The sequence below is a fragment of the Pyrus communis genome, chromosome 7 (genome assembly GCF_041283825.1).
Source record: "Pyrus communis isolate YQ-2024b chromosome 7, ASM4128382v1, whole genome shotgun sequence".
In the NCBI taxonomy this organism is placed as follows: Eukaryota; Viridiplantae; Streptophyta; class Magnoliopsida; order Rosales; family Rosaceae; genus Pyrus; species Pyrus communis.
Genome location: NC_142571.1, coordinates 726927 through 745707, shown reverse-complemented (window position 1 = coordinate 745707; position 18781 = coordinate 726927). Strand labels below are relative to the sequence as shown.

General features: G+C 36.0%; 2 protein-coding genes and 1 non-coding gene across 3 annotated transcripts; 1 reads left to right on the top strand and 2 right to left on the bottom strand.

Moving 5' to 3' along the window:
• Window positions 1-3408: 3408 nt before the first annotated feature.
• On the bottom strand, window positions 3409-8939 carry LOC137734621 (folate-sensitive fragile site protein). Its single transcript, XM_088697553.1, has 11 exons — window positions 8432-8939; window positions 8273-8340; window positions 7270-7351; window positions 7095-7178; window positions 6921-6960; window positions 6390-6435; window positions 5610-5668; window positions 4701-4768; window positions 4395-4478; window positions 4213-4271; window positions 3409-3918 (listed from the first exon to the last, which is right to left on the bottom strand). The coding sequence occupies exons 1-11, from the start codon at window positions 8485-8487 to the stop codon at window positions 3821-3823; spliced, it is 744 nt and encodes a 247-aa protein (XP_088553679.1). The 5' UTR covers window positions 8488-8939; the 3' UTR covers window positions 3409-3820.
• On the bottom strand, window positions 5106-5241 carry LOC137735835 (small nucleolar RNA snoR137). The gene has a single exon (XR_011068737.2). It is a non-coding gene; the product is annotated as a small nucleolar RNA snoR137 (small nucleolar RNA).
• Window positions 8940-10672: 1733 nt separating the features above from the next.
• Window positions 10673-18267, top strand: LOC137735441 (cellulose synthase A catalytic subunit 3 [UDP-forming]). The gene is made up of 15 exons (XM_068474865.2): window positions 10673-11126; window positions 11410-11563; window positions 12229-12424; window positions 12710-12930; window positions 13018-13132; window positions 13224-13422; window positions 14014-14280; window positions 14416-14761; window positions 14849-14986; window positions 15143-15268; window positions 15371-15583; window positions 15689-15953; window positions 16147-16349; window positions 16723-17073; window positions 17379-18267. Exons 2-15 carry the CDS (start codon window positions 11540-11542, stop codon window positions 17961-17963), a joined length of 3249 nt encoding a protein of 1082 aa, XP_068330966.2. The 5' UTR covers window positions 10673-11126; window positions 11410-11539; the 3' UTR covers window positions 17964-18267.
• Window positions 18268-18781: the final 514 nt, after the last annotated feature.

Below are 18781 nucleotides of genomic sequence, written 5' to 3'. Positions count from 1 at the left end.
CCAAAGCGGACAATATCGTGCTACGGTGGTGGAGCGGGTCCGGGAAGTGATCTGCCCCGGGCCGGGATGTGACACAAATCCCTCTTCTCCTATTAGTGAGAAATTAATAAAATGAATGGTGCGGATATATAGCAAACTCTTTATTTGTCTCAAAAAAAAAATTCTTAAGTTTTCCATAATTTTTAGGATTGTTGTTGCAACTTACAAGTGGTGGATTGTTACGTTAATTAGAATTTTTTTTTTTAAATTTATTATGTATCAGGTTCAAACGTCTCATCTTCTTAATTTATTTCTGAATAGAAATGTTACTTGTATGAAAAAAAAATAGGATAATTGTTACTTCTCAATTTTTCTTAACTTTTTAATTTTTGCAATTACATATACAAGTAAGAAAAAAAAGATGATTAAAATAAGTGCAGGGGTAATTTGGGCAATACACCAATTGCTCTCCAACTAGTAGGCAAAGGCAGGTAAAGTTTTTTTCGATATTCTATTTTTCCACTCTGAAAAAAATATAAACAAGAAGTATTTTTTTATGTCTTGAAGCTGTTTTTTTTAGAAATATTTTTGCCCATCATTGATGTTGTATCTCGTTTATCACTATTAGATGAGTATAAATTTTAAATTTTGTACAATGAATAAACACAAATCTTAAAATTTAACTTATCCAACGATAATAAATAGAATGGTAAACACTACTATCATTGAGAATGATGAGTTAAATTTAGTAATGTTAAGAAGATCATTTCTTTATATCTTTTTATAAACACTAAGATATAAATGTTAATGATTAAATTATTATTTAAATGCTTGATTAACGAGTTTATTTTATATGTTTGTGACGCATTATAATAATGTAGTCCAAATAGATGATTTTCCCCTAACTTTTTTCTTTTTTAGAGAAGTATGGAAGCTTGGCTAGCGGGGATTTTGTAACCCAACATGTTCGGATCTTTTTTATGAGGATTCTGAGAATCTTTAAATCGTATTTGCTCATCATACATTATATAGTCAGTTTTTATTGAATATTATTTATGTTTAATTTTAAATAAAAAAATTTAAAAAAATTTGACTTTACGATGTACGATGAACGGATATGATTTATAGATTTTTGGAATCTTCACAAAAAATCCAGCTAGAATCCGCATTCTTTTGTACCTATATGAATACCGCAACGTGTCGGGCTAGCAGCGTGTCCCATGGGTCTCACTATACAAACCGGCCACGTTCGGTCCCTTTTAATTATATTCGTCCACCAAAGGCCTTGAGCATTTACCCAACGAACCAGGGTAGCAGCCAAAAACATGTGCTACCGGTGCCACGCAATGGACTTGGGAATCTGATGGGCACCCACGTGTCTTGTAGAACGTGTTGTGTTGGTAGGTATGGCCTTTTCTGTTTGGGGAGATTTTGTTTTCAAATTAGACGAGAACAATTTTTATGATACGGGTTTACTATCTTTCAAACTCTCAATTCAGAGAAACGAGACATAGCAACACACCGAGCATGATCATTCGATATCTTAAATCAACAACACAATGTCATATGTGACATTAAGATACATTTCTTTTAGACTCTTATTGATTTGTGAAATTGTCTCATAAACACACTTGATCTTAGGTAAATATTCTTTAAGAATTCAAATGTAATGATAAAGCAATGTTAGAAGAGATAGATCTTATTCTGCCGAATCTAGTAGCCTATGCTTGTAATTAAGTAGAGCACTAAAGTGATTGTTTGTGTATGGTGGTTGAGTTTGGTCATAAGATCATTTCCATCCAATGACTATAGCCCATATTTAGCAAAAAACTTGACAAAATTAGTCTCGAAAAAAGGCTAAGGAGAATCAGGCTAAAAGAGTAGGGCTAAGTTTGGCCCTAAGACAATATGTAGTCCCACAACATGTTAAACTTGCCTCAAAAAGTGATAAAATCTGAAGGGGAATAAACATAGCCTTACTTACATGGTTGGAGTTGGAAAATTTTAGCCCTAAAATTGTTTTTAGAAGATTAATTTTTAGAGGTGCCTGGTTGAACCTTCAGCAGTCATCACCATTACTACATGCTTAGGTCCAATTCTCATTAAAGCGAATTTGAACTAAATTATTACTAACTCATCGTGAGGTTGAGTCCATCTTCTTCCCCTTAGTATAGATATTATCGTATGTTCAAATTCGCCTTTGGTGAGAATCAAACCTAAAACCTCTCATTTACAAGTGAAAATGAATATCATTAAACTGTAATACTAAATGGTAGAAAATACCGTTTGTTAATAAGAAAAATTCATAGTCTTATGTTTTGAGATTGAATTGCAAATGCGCGACTAATATGATAAAAGACAGAATTGCAAAGCTTACGGGTTTTGGACGAGAAAAACGTGGACAGTCGAGCAAAACGTTCGTCCCTAGTGCATCAAACATTATCCTTGTCGTTCCGTGGAAAATTGCCGAATATGCACGTTCAGAAGGGGCAGTCAAACATTCTTCTTGACGTTGGCTAGGGAGTTGCCAAATGTCTTCCCGTTTGCTTTTTGAATTTTTTGTTCGACTGTGCCCTACCTAAGCTTCCCCTATCCGTTCGGTGCTGGTTTGCTGAACAAAATGCGAACCCATAAATTTTTGAGTCTGAAAAACATGTAACGCTTGAAAAATTGTTGTTGTACTTCATTTATGAGAGATTTTTCAGTATGCCCTAATCACGTGACGGAACACCACATGTCATTATGCAAATGGAGCGACACTTAAAAAATAACTTTACTCCAATTGTACAATGACATGTGGTGCTCTGCCATGTGTTTCACACACGTTAAAAAAGTCTCTCCTCATTTAGAACACCCGAAACGACTTCTTGGTATCTTTGAAAGTTTGCCTGAATGCATAATGTGTAAGGTAGAAGAAGTTGGATTTGTGTTTTAAGGGCTTGAACCAACACACAAAGTGAAGGCTTCCCCAAATATATTGTACCGTCCTTTTTAACTTGTCCCTTGTCCTGGTACATCTTCAACTTTGTTCTCCTCAAGAATTTTGTACTTTCTTTTTGTCCCCTTGGACAAGTCAGAGAAAAAGGAAAATGCCATAAATTTCATTTCTGTTTTTGTTCTTTGACAAAAAAAGCTAGAATCAATTTTAACATCCCGTTCCATACTAGTTCTTCGTGTCTAAGAGCGTGTAGCGTGACAACGCATCAATGGTCTGGATCAACTGATCAAATCAACACATCAATGGCTTGTACCAAAAAGCCAAATGGAACTGAAATGTGCTTTGGGCAGCTGACAACGACAATTTGTTTCTTACGTTAATTGAGGAAGAACATTCCCTCGTATTCCATCACTAAGTTAAAAACTCCGGAATGTAGAAATCACATACTGTACTATTTATACCGACAAGAATATTTAAACAAAGAAACAATGTAAATCAATCCGAAACAAAATTATAAAACCTCATTGGTTTTTCTGACAAATTATATTTACTTGAAAGACAGAATGATTTTCCTCTAATATTAGCTTACAACACAATTCGATCGTTACTGTATTCAAATTACAAACAACGTCAGGCATGGCTGTTCCATTGTCCCCGTGCCCCTTGCAGTTGGCTTCGAAACTGGGTTACCACGAAAAATGAATACACAAACAGCCCTTTGATGCAAAAGGCAAAAGGCAAAGGGCAAAAGAATTTCAGCAACTCATGGCCCCTTCAACTGAAGGCATGGATGTTACATCAAGACATCCTTCAGCCCGCCCCTGGTATAGATTTCACTTCGCCTTCTTTCACTAAGTGGAGCAGAGATAAACTGCAGATATGATGGCCCTCAATTAGCAAGTATCAAGGAAACATTCCCTCGAGATACTCTTCAAACTTATCTGTATCATCGTCTTCATCATCAACTCTATCTTCTCTAGTGGAGATTGAAGCCTTTTTCCCTGAAAATTTTATTTGAAATGGCATAAGCTGAAGATTATGAGTATGAAATGACATAAAAAGAATGATGTCTCGTCGTTATAGCCAGGTTGAGGTTGAATGCACCCATTAAAAGAATGCAATTCTCCTTGAACAAAAAATGTAGAACCAGGGGACATGATAGGCACGTATTTTCTTTAAAAAAACTGTAATTTAAAGAAAGATATTCATACATTTGCAATCTTAATATAAACGACGTCATCTCAGCATGTAAAACTACTAGTATTTGTAAACCATAAAATGATATAAATGCAAACCTTTTCTCCTTTCTTTGCTCCCCTCACTATCAGTATCATCACCGTCACCTGATCGATTCCTGCACGTGAGGTTTTGGTTATCTTTCGTACAATCAAAAACCATAGGTCAGATTATGCATACCAAAAATACCACACAAAAAGGAAGAGTCCTATTTGAAAAAGGATGCAAATCAACTTGAGACCTCTTTCTTCTGTTCTCTTCCTTCTTTTCTTTTTCCATCTGCTCTTTCTCTTTCAATCTTTTGTAATGAAGCTTTTCAGAACATCTGTTAAGAGAACAGTTTAATCCAAACGTCAAAGGGAAGACAATTGATCAAGATCCAAACAGAACAGAGTGACATCTAGTGACAGGTCACCAGCAAAGAAATTAACAGCAGGCTAACAAAAATTAATTAGCAAATTAAATGCCAGCATAACAACTAAACTTATGTAAAAAGAAATGACCAAAAATACAGAAGGAGCCTTAAAGAGTATCAATAAACACTAACCTCTGACAAGTTACCAATTTGACAAGGGCTTGTTTGTTTTCTCCAGCTTCAAAATAAGAAAAGTTCACCTGCAAAATAATATCCAAAACAATTAAGATGCAAAAACATTATAAGTGATGTAAATATAGATAAAAGATGCCGGAAAAGTGATCTTTGGGACTCCTAATCCAGAAGCTTGAATACCAAAGAAAATAAAATCTTTTCCGCATTAAAGAAAGAAGTTCAGAGCAGGGGAGAAAAGTTTTGGTCTTGACGCCACAAAAAGTGCAGTTTACCAAAACTATTGATTTAGACCACAACACACCAACTCCCTTAGGGCACTTCTAGTCTACACAACCTAAGTCATAAAGAAAAACCAAAGAGAGGGACCTCTACAGAGATTACTATTCACGTGAATGGAATAAAACATGTATCAGGAGACGTAACATAGTGCAAGCAAAAATGCACAGTGCTGTTTAGTACTGGAAATTCTGTCTATTCTTCGAAAACTTGATCATCCCCAACCAATGAAATTTACAGGGAGATCACCATAAGAATCAACCAATTCAACTGCTGTAGAATCTAACCCTATAACCAGACCACAACCATTTGAGATAAATGCGTAGCAGTTTTAATTTGTGAATAGAAGCTACTCTGTTATTTTGTTGCTTTATCCCTCTAGACATATAAACATCGAAAATAGTTCTGGTTCTAATGAAAATAATCATAATTAATGTTTACAGGAAGGAAAAGCAACATTAGAGACAATTATTCACATGGAATGCTACATCGGTTTCACCACAACGTTCCTTCTACACAAACATTAAATGCACAATTACCAGATCGCCTTTTCAAACGATTCAATGAATTTCACATCCCATCAAATACTTAAAGATCAATTAGTCATGACTAGCTAGTGCAGAAACTTGCCTCATAGCTTGCTAAACCATCGTTTACATCACAATGTTTGTTACCACATATGAACTGCCCTGTCAGAAAACAGTATCAAGTAAATTCTAAACTCCAGCTCCATTCACCATTTGAATAAAATAATACATCATAGAATGCTGTCGGTAAAAATTTAAGCAAACAGGGTCAACCAAGGAGTTTTTGGTTTAAATGTGGAACTTTTTTCTCTTGGAAGTGGATGGGCCTCTTCTTCCTTTCCTTTCTCAAGAGTAGGGAAATAATCAGAGTTAGGTGGAAGAAGGAAGATTAAAGAAACGCAGGGAGCTTAACATCCCAACCACTATTGAGACCAAATTGGCTATTGTTTTTCTAAAAGGCAACAATATAGTGGCATTTTAACTATTATGCAAGAGAAATAAATTTGAAAAACTCAGACACCACAGTTTTTCCAAACAAGGGAAAAAGAAATACATTGAAATTTTGAAGGACGCATGCTACTACGAGTTAAGCCCAAATTTTAGTTTTGAAAAACTCAGAAACCACAGTTTTCCAAACAAAGGAAAAAGAAATACATAGAAATTTTGAAGGACGCATGCTACTACAAGAGTTAAGCCCAAAATTTAATTCTGTAGATGTGTGACATTCTACTTATATTAGAAAGTAGAAGATTCACACACTTCAAACTTTCTTCCAATACCTTGGAAAACAATATCAACTTTAAATGCACACTCAAAGAAAAAAAACTTGAGACTCAAGAGGAAGGTAAAAAGACAGGTTTTTAAGTGTCCAGATGAGGGGTACCTTTGCCAGATACGACTTCCTTCTCTGTCCTCCACCTTAGACCAATCTACAGGGAGAATTTTAAGAAACCAGAGAACATTATTTAACATGCTGGCTTGTTATTTACATCATGAAAAAGAATAATCATGTGTAAACAATGACTTAAAGGCCATACCTCCAAACACCACATTAGAGTCATAATATACAACTGTATACCATAAAAAATAAAAATAAAAATAAAAATAAAAAATGAACTACAACGTATTATCTAGCATTTAAACAGACCTTTTGTTTTTGTAACCATTTCATTAGAGTAAAATCATCATAACTTAACTTCAATTTCTTTCTTGACCAAATTAAACATTCAATTTCCTTATTATTCAAGTAAAATTGATAAACTCTGACAATTTCAATTCGATATGCAAAATCTAGCATATAGCTGTCAAATTTTTACCTTTTCTATTGATAACACATTTATGCAGATTCTATACTCCAACTACAAAAAAACAAAGACGTTACCTTAACAATTTTGTATCTCATTTAACTACTTACCTTACCACTCTTGTAATGTGACATGTCCGCTATGCAGTATCTTGAACGAGTTTAAGGCAATAATCAATGAAGCAATCAATGTCACAAGCATCAATAGGCTAAACATGTTGATAACAATAAATTTCAATATTCAACCCAATTGAAGAAAAAACAGCAGCAATTGGCAAAGGATACTCTTTAAACAGCTTGTCATAGTATCGCTTTACCAGCCTTTGCTCCCAAGATCGGTCCATATCATCTTCCTCGGATCTTATGAACCTATCATAATTAAATGATTCCAACAAATATTTACGTCAGAAATGCTGGTGCAATCTACCACATTAGAGAACAAGGACTACAGCTTCCGTACCGATACCCTTCTCTTAGGGTGTCTTGATCTGTTTTAACTGGGAGCTTGACATGTGAAGATTCTTGTCTACCATAAAAGTTAACTGCAACACAAGGCATTCATCAAGAGTCGCCAAAGCTGAATTATAAAGAAAAACCTAACAAGATTAATGACAAAAGCAAAAGGGGTACAAAATATTGAACAAGAAACAAAGTTGTACATATACCAAAGTACCAAAAGACAAGAAACAGCTGACAACAAAATCCTATTAATGAAACAACACCATGGAATTAGGATTTAGAGAGAAAAATGTTCACATTGATGAATTGGAAAGCTTAAAAGGTAAAAACTTATACGTGCACATGGACAAAAAAGCTTACACAACAAAACCTTAACACTCAGATGGCAATCATAATGAAGCATCCAACATGGCTACAACGCGTCTAATAAACCCAAAGTGTACCACTAAGCATATGACTAGTATTATAGCTACCTTCCCATAGATCTAGTAGCTTACATAGCTCAGTTTTATAACAAACGGAGAAATGCAGTGTCATGAACAATCCCAAATGGTAAAAAGCAGTGACACTAATCCACAAGTTGATAGGATATGGCACCAACCATCAACGGAGGAGCTCCCCCATCAACGGTAACAGATATTCATATGCTTCACGGTTATATTAAAACAAAATTAACCACCCCCCACCCCCAAACAAAAGAAAAAAAAAGAAAAAAACCAAAAAAAGGAATTTAGTGTTTGTGCATATTTGTATGGACAACTGTAGCCTCCCTTCCTTCTAATTGGAGGAGACTGTTCATCATCCATTTGCTCTAGGACGTTAGGATTCAACAAATAAAGAGCTCACTATTTGTGAATGCTTCCTTTTGGTCCTTTCTTGACACTAATTAGCTCCAACTCACTCAAAACATAAAAAAGTTCCAAACTTTGCCATTTCTTCAGAATAGAAACCCAAATTCTATATTTGACCCCATATATATGTGTGTGTGAATTGTATAATCGCACCGTAATCTTTGACGAACTTTTTGTGGCGGTCGTAAGCGTTGAGGCCGAGAATGTGAGCCTGGTACTGCCTGAAATCCTCCCAAAAAAACAAGAGATTAAATTGAAAATTTAAAGGACAATTGGACAGAGGGAAAGTCACAAAAGAGGGGAGAAAAGTACTGTTTTCTCTCTTCTCTGTCGAAGATTGCAGATTTTAAAGACCCAAACGACGCCATCGATTTCAATTTTCCGCTTCAAAGTTTCTTTCTTTTGCTGCAGTGGAACCCTAATTGACTGAATGGATCCCAAACCGAGTTGAGGCGGCGGAAGAAGATTTACGGCGTTTCGATCGCTGAGGCGCTTATGCAAGAGGGACACTCTACGAAGCCTGTCCTTTTGCACTCCTATCAGCGTTGAATGCTTCTCCTTTTTTCTCTTTGGAAAATACCTTTCGCCTCATTACACATTTCGTGACAATTAACAATATTTTTAGGGTTTTTATCTTTTTTTTTTTCTTTAAATTCTTGAATTTCGTCATTCAATTTTGTTGTAGTTAATATTATTTAAAAATATTGAAAAAAAATTATTATTTAGGAATGTGATTGCATAAATTAGAAGTAGTTTTTGCGATCAATTCATAAAGCTAAGCTCATTTCCTCTTTTCGTCCCTCTCTTATCTCAATCTATAAAGAATTTGGGAGAACACATTATTCTGATCTACTTTGAAATGCATAGTCTTTTGGTAACTATTCATCCGTAAAGGGAATTCCACTTCAAATCATAGTTAGAGACATTTGTTGGATTATGAGTTTTTTCTAAGTTGAAGTAAGACGATCATAATACAAGCACCTTAGAAGTTCATTTATGGACTCAACATCTTTGAATCAAACTAAGCTGTCTAAATAGATCAATGGTGCCACCACACCCTCTAAAATGGTAGGTGAGACATGCATACCTTGCTGAGCTCAACCATTGCTTGCTCCGCAAGACGTGGAAGCATGTTTGATTGGGGATCATATTGATTTCGTAGCTTAAAATTGCATTTAGTCTCATTATATCCTCTCAAATCATTTTTTTCAAAATCAAGGCATTTTCTTTGCATTCGTCAAATGGACGTTAAATTAAAAGGAAAACTAATGAAAAATGACTTGAAAACTTTGAATTTTAACGACAATGACAAAATAAAGGGTAAAGTGAATAGTACTAGGATTGACTTTTTAGTGTAAAAATGTGGTTTTTCGTTAAAGTGAACAGTATATGGAGATTTTCGTTAAAGTTCCCTAAATTAAAAGGCACTAAGGACATTTTGTTTTTTTACAACAACTCTTGACCTCCAACTTGTCCATTAAAACAATTTCAATTTCATCTTTAACAACTTTAGTTCAAACGTTTCCACTTAGTTACCTCCCGACAAATGAGAGGATGGTGAACCACTGGGGGAGGTAATTATGGAGAAAAATCCTTGGATTTGCATTAGAGTCATAAAAAATGTAATTGAGATTATTTTAGCAGCAAAGTTGAAGATAAAGAGTTGTATAAAAAATGAAATGTTCATTTTTTTGAGTATCGTTAATGGATTAGACCCGTAGTTGTATAAAACAGAGAGGAGTCGGTGAGACCGAATCCACATTAAGGCACAAAGGCATATTTGTTTTCCCCCATTATTTGAAAGCATTAGCAGACATTTAATTTAATACCCATTTGATGGAATAAACAAAAAAGATGAAATTGTTAGATTTTGAGAATTCAATTGACAAAGTAAGATAAAATCAATTTCACAACATACATTTATTATGTTTGGATGAAGAAATTTTAGATTACTAAGAAATTTTAGAATGACGAAAATTGGAATGAAGGGATTTTATTTCCTAGTATTTGTGAATTTTCTTGTTTGGTTAACTTAACATTACGTTTGGATGAATAAATTTAAGATTACTAAGAAATTTTAAAATGACAGAAATTGGAATGACGGGATTTTATTTCCCAGTATTTGTAAATTTTCTTATTTGGTTAACTTAAAAAACAATGAAATTGAATAGAAATATGTTATTTTTAAAATCTTAATCATAGAAATTAGGAAATGACATATATTTACATGGAATTTAAACTTGGGAATTGGAGGTCCCAAATACTAATTTTATTTTTCACACAGAAAATCTAAATTTTCATATTTATGAATCAAAATAAGGGAATTGGTGCATATCAATTTATAAATTCCGAATTTAATCCAAATTCCAAGTTTATTTTTCCAATCCAAACATAATGTAAATGACAATTTCTAGACCAAATCACCAAATAAGCCAAACAGTAAAGTTTTGCTTTCACCTTTCATAATTACTTTTCTATATATATATATATATATTTTGCAACTTTTATTATTAAAACAATTTTATAACACATAATTTTTTGACGTAATTTTATAAAATGAAATTATTGAGGTAGTTGATGTGTCTTCTTCTACAACTAATGCACCTCTGTCTCTAACAGCGTCGGTGGTAGTGACAGAGTCTAAAGGGCTTCAAGTTGTTCCTCTGTCCCTTTCGCCCCTCTCAAGTCTTAAGCCATTTTCTCCTCTCCCACACATTTATATAAATATTTACAGTTATACACAGACTGAGACACTTTTTAGAGAGAGAGAGAGAGAGAGAGAGAGAGAGCAGTGATTGGAATTGTGGTTTTGTCTGCTTCAGTGTATTAATTGATCACTCTCTCTTTTGATTTTTGGGATCCAAGCAGTGAACTTTTCATCTGGGTTTTTTCCAATTTGTCTAATTTCTGAGATCTGCTGGAGAATTGGATCGATTTGGGTTTATTTTCAATTGGGTGTCCTGGATTTGAAGAATTGGCGATAAAGATCGATTCTTTTGATCTTAAGGTATGGTTTCTGGTTGGATTTAAGTTTTGGTCCTTTTTTGTTTTACATTATTATTCGGCTTTATGTTGTTCTTACATTAAAAGATTAGATTTGGAAATGTTGACTGTGCTGTTCTCCACTGGATATCACTTATTTCAATCTGTTTGGTTACCGAGAAAACCGGGGAAGAAAATCGTATTTTAATTTGCCACAGTTGTATAATATATTCAGTGATCTATGGTGTAGAAAATGCTTGCTGAAAAAGGTGGTAAAATCTGATTTTTCTTTACCTTCCCTTTTCCAGGTGCATAATCCAGATCTTGGGATTTTGGAGTGGAAAAAAGTTACTGCGATCTTAGACATGCATAGATCTTGTTGAGCTTGAACAAGAATTTTGAGCCATTGTTCACATCTGAGCAAAGGAGAAGGTGGCAATGGAGTCAGAAGGAGAAACTGCGGTAAGCATCATAAGCATTCTATTGGTTTTTTGCAATTTTCCCTTTGTTTGATAAGAAATTGGGCGAAAGTGATAGATGTTCCCTTTCTGAGTGAAATACTTGAGTGGGTAGTGTTGCAATTTCAGTTCCCGAGTGATGAAAGCTTTGAAAGTTTCTGTCTGTCTTCAGCACATTTTCCTAGCAAACAAATGGGGCATTAGATTCATCAAGGGTATGTTTGCGTGAGGGGCTTCCAAATTCTAATGGATTTAGGCAAAGTGGTGAAGAAATGGATCACAAAAAGTTAGATAGGAGTGATTAGAAATGCACAACATGAAACCCTTAGATCACTCACACATGCTTTTGTAATACTCATGTGATGCATTTCTAATCTATCTTATCTAACCTTTTGTGATCCATTTTTTCATCACTTTACCTAAAACCCATAGAATTTGAGAGTCCGTCACCCAAACATACCCTAAAGATTTTGACTATTTCCTGGGCGGTGACCTTGTCTTTTTTTGGGGGGAGGATGGGGGATTTTGAGTTTTTCAAATTGATGTTGTAATTAAGTTTGGTTGTTCACTGCACTATCACGATTAGCACGTGCTCCACAACACCTGTCATTGCAGCCATTGTCAATGCATATTACTAAACTATGTCTATATGAATGATTAACTACTTAGGCAAAGCCCATGAAGAGCATCGGGGGTAAGGTCTGCCAGATCTGTGGGGATAATGTTGGGAAGACTGCAGATGGGGAACCATTCATTGCCTGCGATGTCTGTGCCTTTCCTGTTTGCAGGCCATGCTATGAGTACGAGAGGAAGGATGGAAATCAGTCTTGCCCTCAATGCAAAACCAGATACAAGAGGCACAAAGGTTTTTAAGACTTGTAATTACTTTAATTTCATTATTTTCAATATCATGATTTAGTGAAATTGTTAGCTAATCTTTATTTGCTTATAAATATTGCAATCACAAGTAAGTCTAAAAATGGCCACGTTACTTGAGTTTTATAAAATGTTGGTAAATTCTCTTTGGCTAGTTTATGGGAAAGAAATTTTCATCAGAACTTGAATTTGTGCAATGTTGCAAGACCTTGATTGTTTTTATCAAACATTTAATGTATGTAATCACTTCTTATTTTTGCGTGGTTGTTTTCAGGAAGCCCTGCAATTCTTGGTGATAGAGAAGAGGATGCTGTTGCTGATGATGGTACCAGTGATTTCAACTACACTTCAGAAAATCAAAACGAGAAGCAAAAGATTGCAGAACGCATGCTGAGCTGGCATATGACATATGGCCGGGGAGAGGATGTTTCAGCTCCAAATTATGATAAAGAGGTTTCTCACAATCACATCCCTCTACTCGCTGGTGGCCAAGAGGTAGGCCAAAATACTTTTGGAAAGCTACTTTCATTCTTTATGAAGAGCGTTTCTGGAATTTACCCTCTGTAAATTGCCAATTTTTAGGTTTCCGGAGAACTGTCTGCCGCTTCACCAGAGCGCCTTTCAATGGCATCTCCAGGAGTTGGTCCTGGAAAGCGTGCCCATCATCATTCTTATGGATCAGATGTTAATCAATCCCGTATGTGTCTCTGCACATTTGTGACATGTTCTCAGTCTCTATATGTGTTCCTGCCAGTATTGTCTCAAGGTCATTTATATTCTTTCTGCAGCTAATATAAGGGTTGTGGATCCTGTGAGGGAGTTTGGTTCTCCCGGGATAGGAAATGTAGCATGGAAAGAGAGAGTGGATGGCTGGAAAATGAAGCAAGAGAAGAATGTCATTCCAATGAGCACTGGCCAAGCCACTTCAGAAAGAGGCGGTGGAGATATTGATGCCAGATCTGATGTGATTGTGGATGACTCTTTATTGTAGGTTCTGCCTCATTTTCTTTGTGGTTGAGTTAGCCTGCTTTTGTATCTGGTTTTGTTAATAGTTTGATTGTCAAAATAGAGAAATTTAAACTTTGCTTCTTGTCTTGGTGGCGTAAGTACTACTGCCACGAGACAATTTAAAATCTAATAATATATGGAGAGGCTAGGAAAACCTTCACTACAGCAGTATTTGTGCACATAATGCTCAAAGTCTAACACTTTATTAACACCAGCAATGATCTGGTTGTCAACTACTCATTATTGTGGGTTTTCTCTTGATTAAACTGCAAAGTTTCTTTTTACTCTTTGTTGACAGTTTTTAGCATGGCTTCGAACCTTAAAAGTTGTGACATATCTTGTTTACATAAGCTTTCCTGCTACTAGAAAAATCAAAATCTAAAACTGTGGTGAGGCTAGTTTGGTATAAGGCAAACCTTTGTTATAGCAATAGTTATGAACATACTACGTATTGCTCTGTAGCACTGTTGTTTTCTGTCACTTAAATTCGATTGACATTTTTTTTCTTTGTTTTCAAATTACATCGTAGCAAGAGTTGATTTTCATGTGGATGCTTTTTCTGTTTTGCAGGAATGATGAAGCTAGGCAGCCTCTCTCCAGAAAGGTCTCGATTCCATCTTCTAGAATAAATCCTTACAGAATGGTCATTGTTCTGCGGCTTATTATTCTGTGCATTTTCTTGCACTATCGAATAACAAATCCTGTGCCCAATGCCTATGCTCTGTGGCTGATATCAGTCATTTGTGAGATTTGGTTTGCAATTTCCTGGATTCTCGATCAGTTCCCAAAGTGGCTCCCTGTAAATCGTGAAACATATCTTGACAGACTTTCTTTGAGGTGGGAAAATTTCTTTGCGAATACACTTCGTTACATAAATGATTAAAGTCGTTTGAAAATGTCAATTAGCAGTGTCATTTCAGATTTGTTTGCCCATGTATTTTGAGTTTAATTCCTATTTCATTTGAGTTGCAGATATGACCGAGAAGGAGAACCATCAAACTTAGCTGCTGTTGACATCTTTGTCAGTACTGTTGATCCATTGAAGGAGCCTCCTATGGTGACAGCAAATACTGTGCTATCTATTCTTGCAGTTGACTACCCAGTTGACAAGGTTTCTTGCTATGTTTCTGATGATGGAGCTGCAATGTTGACATTCGAAGCTCTGTCTGAAACTTCAGAATTTGCTAGGAAATGGGTCCCTTTCTGCAAGAAGTATGCTATTGAGCCTCGGGCTCCTGAATGGTACTTTTCACAGAAGATTGATTACTTAAAGGATAAAGTTCAACCATCATTCGTCAAAGAGCGTAGAGCAATGAAGGTAGGCCCTTAGCGTAAACATCTAAAACACTCTGCCCCATTACAAAAGTGCTCCTCCTCACTCGTAGTCTTTCCTTTTTGGTTTCAGAGAGAATACGAAGAATTTAAAGTTCGTGTTAACGGGCTTGTTGCAAAGGCCACAAAAATACCCGAAGAAGGATGGATCATGCAAGATGGTACCCCATGGCCTGGAAATAATACTAGAGACCATCCAGGAATGATTCAGGTGGATATATCTTACGTGACAGATCTCTTTAAGCTATGGGAGATAGTTATTGAAGTTGATACTGACTAATTGACGCTTGTTTGGAATGCTGAAGCTGAGTTTAAAATATATGACTTCATTTTGTACTAAGATCTGTATTTATCTTTCCACTTTCAGGTTTTCTTAGGCCAAAGTGGAGGGCTCGATACTGATGGTAATGAACTGCCACGTTTAGTCTATGTTTCTCGTGAAAAGCGTCCAGGTTTCCAACATCACAAGAAGGCTGGTGCTATGAATGCACTTGTGAGTATTTAGTATTTTTATGTTCTAGAGTTGGTTTATCACTTTATCTCTGTAGAATTAGGTTTTTTTTCTTTGTCTGATGCCAATGAAACTCTCTTGCAGGTTCGAGTATCTGCAGTCCTCACCAACGGACCTTTCCTGTTGAATCTTGATTGTGATCATTACATCAATAACAGTAAGGCCTTGAGGGAAGCTATGTGCTTTCTAATGGATCCTAACCTTGGGAAAAATGTGTGTTATGTTCAGTTCCCACAGAGGTTTGATGGTATTGATAGAAACGATCGATATGCCAATCGTAACACTGTTTTCTTTGATGTAAGTTCTCTATCCTTGCAGTAACCGCAGAACAGACAGTTACTTATTTCACCATGGGCTTGCATAGACTGATTAATATGTTGTCCGTTTCCTTCTGGATTTCAGATTAACCTGAGAGGTTTAGATGGTATTCAAGGGCCTGTTTATGTGGGTACTGGATGTGTCTTCAATAGAACAGCTTTGTATGGTTACGAACCTCCTGTCAAACCTAAGCATAAGAAAACTGGAGTTCTATCTTCACTTTGTGGTGGATCACGGAAGAAGGGTTCAAAATCAATTAAAAAGGGATCAGACAAAAAGAAATCAAATAAGAATGTCGATCCTACTGTGCCAATTTTCAGTCTAGAGGATATTGAAGAGGGGGTGGAAGGTAATTTGAATCTCCGTTTTGTATCTTTAGTTTGTTCATATTTCATTTGTATATTATGGAGGCAGAGTACAATACATATAATGCCTACTTCCAGGTGGCATAAATAATGAGTCAATGCAGGAGATTTTTCTTTCTCTTCCTGTTATTAATTTTATAAGTTGGAACACTCAACGTACATTTTATTCAACATCAGGTGCTGGATTTGATGATGAGAAGTCATTATTGATGTCACAAATGAGCCTAGAAAAGAGGTTTGGCCAGTCTTCTGTTTTTGTTGCCTCTACACTGATGGAGAATGGCGGTGTTCCTCAATCTGCGACATCAGAAACTCTACTTAAAGAAGCTATTCATGTTATCAGCTGTGGATATGAAGACAAATCTGATTGGGGAAACGAGGTATGCCATTATTTTTAATGCTTCTGTTACTTTATGCAGTATCCTTTTATTTCCAATGCAATGAGGAAAGAATAGCAAATGTTGCTTAGTATCACCTTTGAAATTCGTTTGTCTAGACATTTACAAAATTAAGCTACCTAGTGTAATTTTGTGTGGTTGAAATATGCCACTGACTGTGAGTCTCTTTGACACTTCAAATTTCATCAACTTTCATATAAATTCTGATTCTTCCTCCTGCTTTTTGTATGTACTTTCCAAGGATTTTCAGTAGCAGTCATTGGTTTAGATTGGACTTAGGTGGCCTACTTTTATTTTCTGTTCCCTGTTGTCATTTTTTTTCACTCTTAAGAGGATGATTATTTGTCTCCCACAGATTGGATGGATCTATGGTTCCGTCACAGAAGATATTCTTACAGGATTCAAGATGCATGCCCGCGGGTGGAGGTCTATATACTGCATGCCTAAGCTCCCAGCCTTTAAAGGGTCTGCTCCTATTAATCTTTCAGATCGTCTGAACCAAGTGCTTCGATGGGCTTTGGGATCTGTGGAAATTCTTCTTAGTCGGCATTGTCCCATCTGGTATGGTTACAGTGGGAGGCTAAAATGGTTGGAGAGATTTGCGTATGTGAACACTACAATTTACCCAATCACTTCCATACCTCTTCTCATGTACTGTACACTGCCGGCTGTCTGTCTTCTTACCAACAAATTTATCATTCCACAGGTTTGTTACATCACAATAATTGCCCTTTGTGCATACTCTTCTGTGTCTTTAATATTTTCTTGTGGCCTTATAGAGCACTGCTTCTATTGATCGTTTTGCGAACCTGCTGTTTTAATAGTTTCGGAAGGCAGTGATAAATTTTCTTGGTTTTATGAATTGAGGAGCCTCTCAATTCACCATAATAAATATACTTTACCTGTAAACCGTGACATAGAATATCTTTACATTGATAAAATATATAATTTTTCCCTTAGTTCATGCAGATTTGTGTATAGACTAAATTTGTTGGCTCATTCTGGCTGCAGATTAGCAACCTTGCGAGTATATGGTTTATCTCCCTCTTTCTTTCTATCTTTGCAACTGGTATTCTAGAGATGAGGTGGAGTGGCGTTGGAATCGATGAGTGGTGGAGAAATGAACAGTTTTGGGTTATTGGTGGTGTTTCTGCTCATCTGTTTGCGGTTGTCCAAGGTCTCCTCAAAGTACTTGCTGGTATTGACACTAACTTCACTGTCACCTCCAAGGCATCAGACGAAGACGGGGACTTTAATGAACTCTACATGTTTAAATGGACAACCCTTCTCATCCCACCAACAACTCTCCTCGTCATAAACTTGGTGGGGGTTGTTGCAGGTATATCGTATGCCATCAACAGTGGTTACCAATCATGGGGTCCCCTCTTTGGTAAGCTCTTCTTTGCCTTTTGGGTGATTGTCCATTTGTATCCATTCCTCAAAGGTCTCATGGGGCGCCAGAACCGTACGCCCACCATTGTAATCGTGTGGTCGATTCTCCTTGCTTCAATTTTCTCATTATTGTGGGTGAGGGTCGATCCCTTCACCACGGCAATCACCGGTCCAGATATCGAGGAGTGTGGAATCAACTGCTAGACAGAGAAACGACAATGTTACTTATTCACATTCAAATTTACTTTGTTCGTTCGCCCAACTAAAGCTCGAGAGGTGGGAGTTAATTATACTTTGTTCTGATGTTTGTTTCTGTGAACTGGTTTGTCCCTTCGAAGAATGCACTGTTTGTAGATGATGCGAGGTGAAAGAAGAATATGTTTTGTTGTAATGTATAAGGGGTTGAATTTCGTGTAAAATTTGAAATTAAATAGCCAACTTATTTATGAGAGCTGAAAACCGTCACTGAAAGTTGAAACGGTAATTTATCACACTTTTAAACCCTCCATGGAAACCTTTCTCCTGTACTCGTACAATCGTATTCTAAGTTTCTAACTAGTGACTATTTCAGCTATGTGAATAGTTTTGCTGGTCACCTATTAAGTGATGATGATGAACTAGTTCATTGATTGCCGTTAGATGATCGAGTTTGAATTTTGAAATTTGTGCGGTAAACTGATTAAGTTAAATTAATGACCGCAATTAACAAGGTGGTCAGCATCACCAGATTCACCAATCCTCATGCAATCATGTGTACGGTTTTAACCGGCGAACTCGAACCAAAACAATTAACTTGCCTAGTTACTCGATTGAGATATGTCAATATATAATTGCTTATATTCCTATCTTTTTTGAAAAATAATTCAACTTATATTCCAGAAAAAATAGGTGTGAAGCGAAGAAAGAGCAATGTAGATATCAAAATTTTGGTGAAATAAATGTTCACCAACATATCAAATTTCGACATTTCAGGGCTTACATGACATGCATCATGCGTCTCACAAATTGTACACATGAACGAG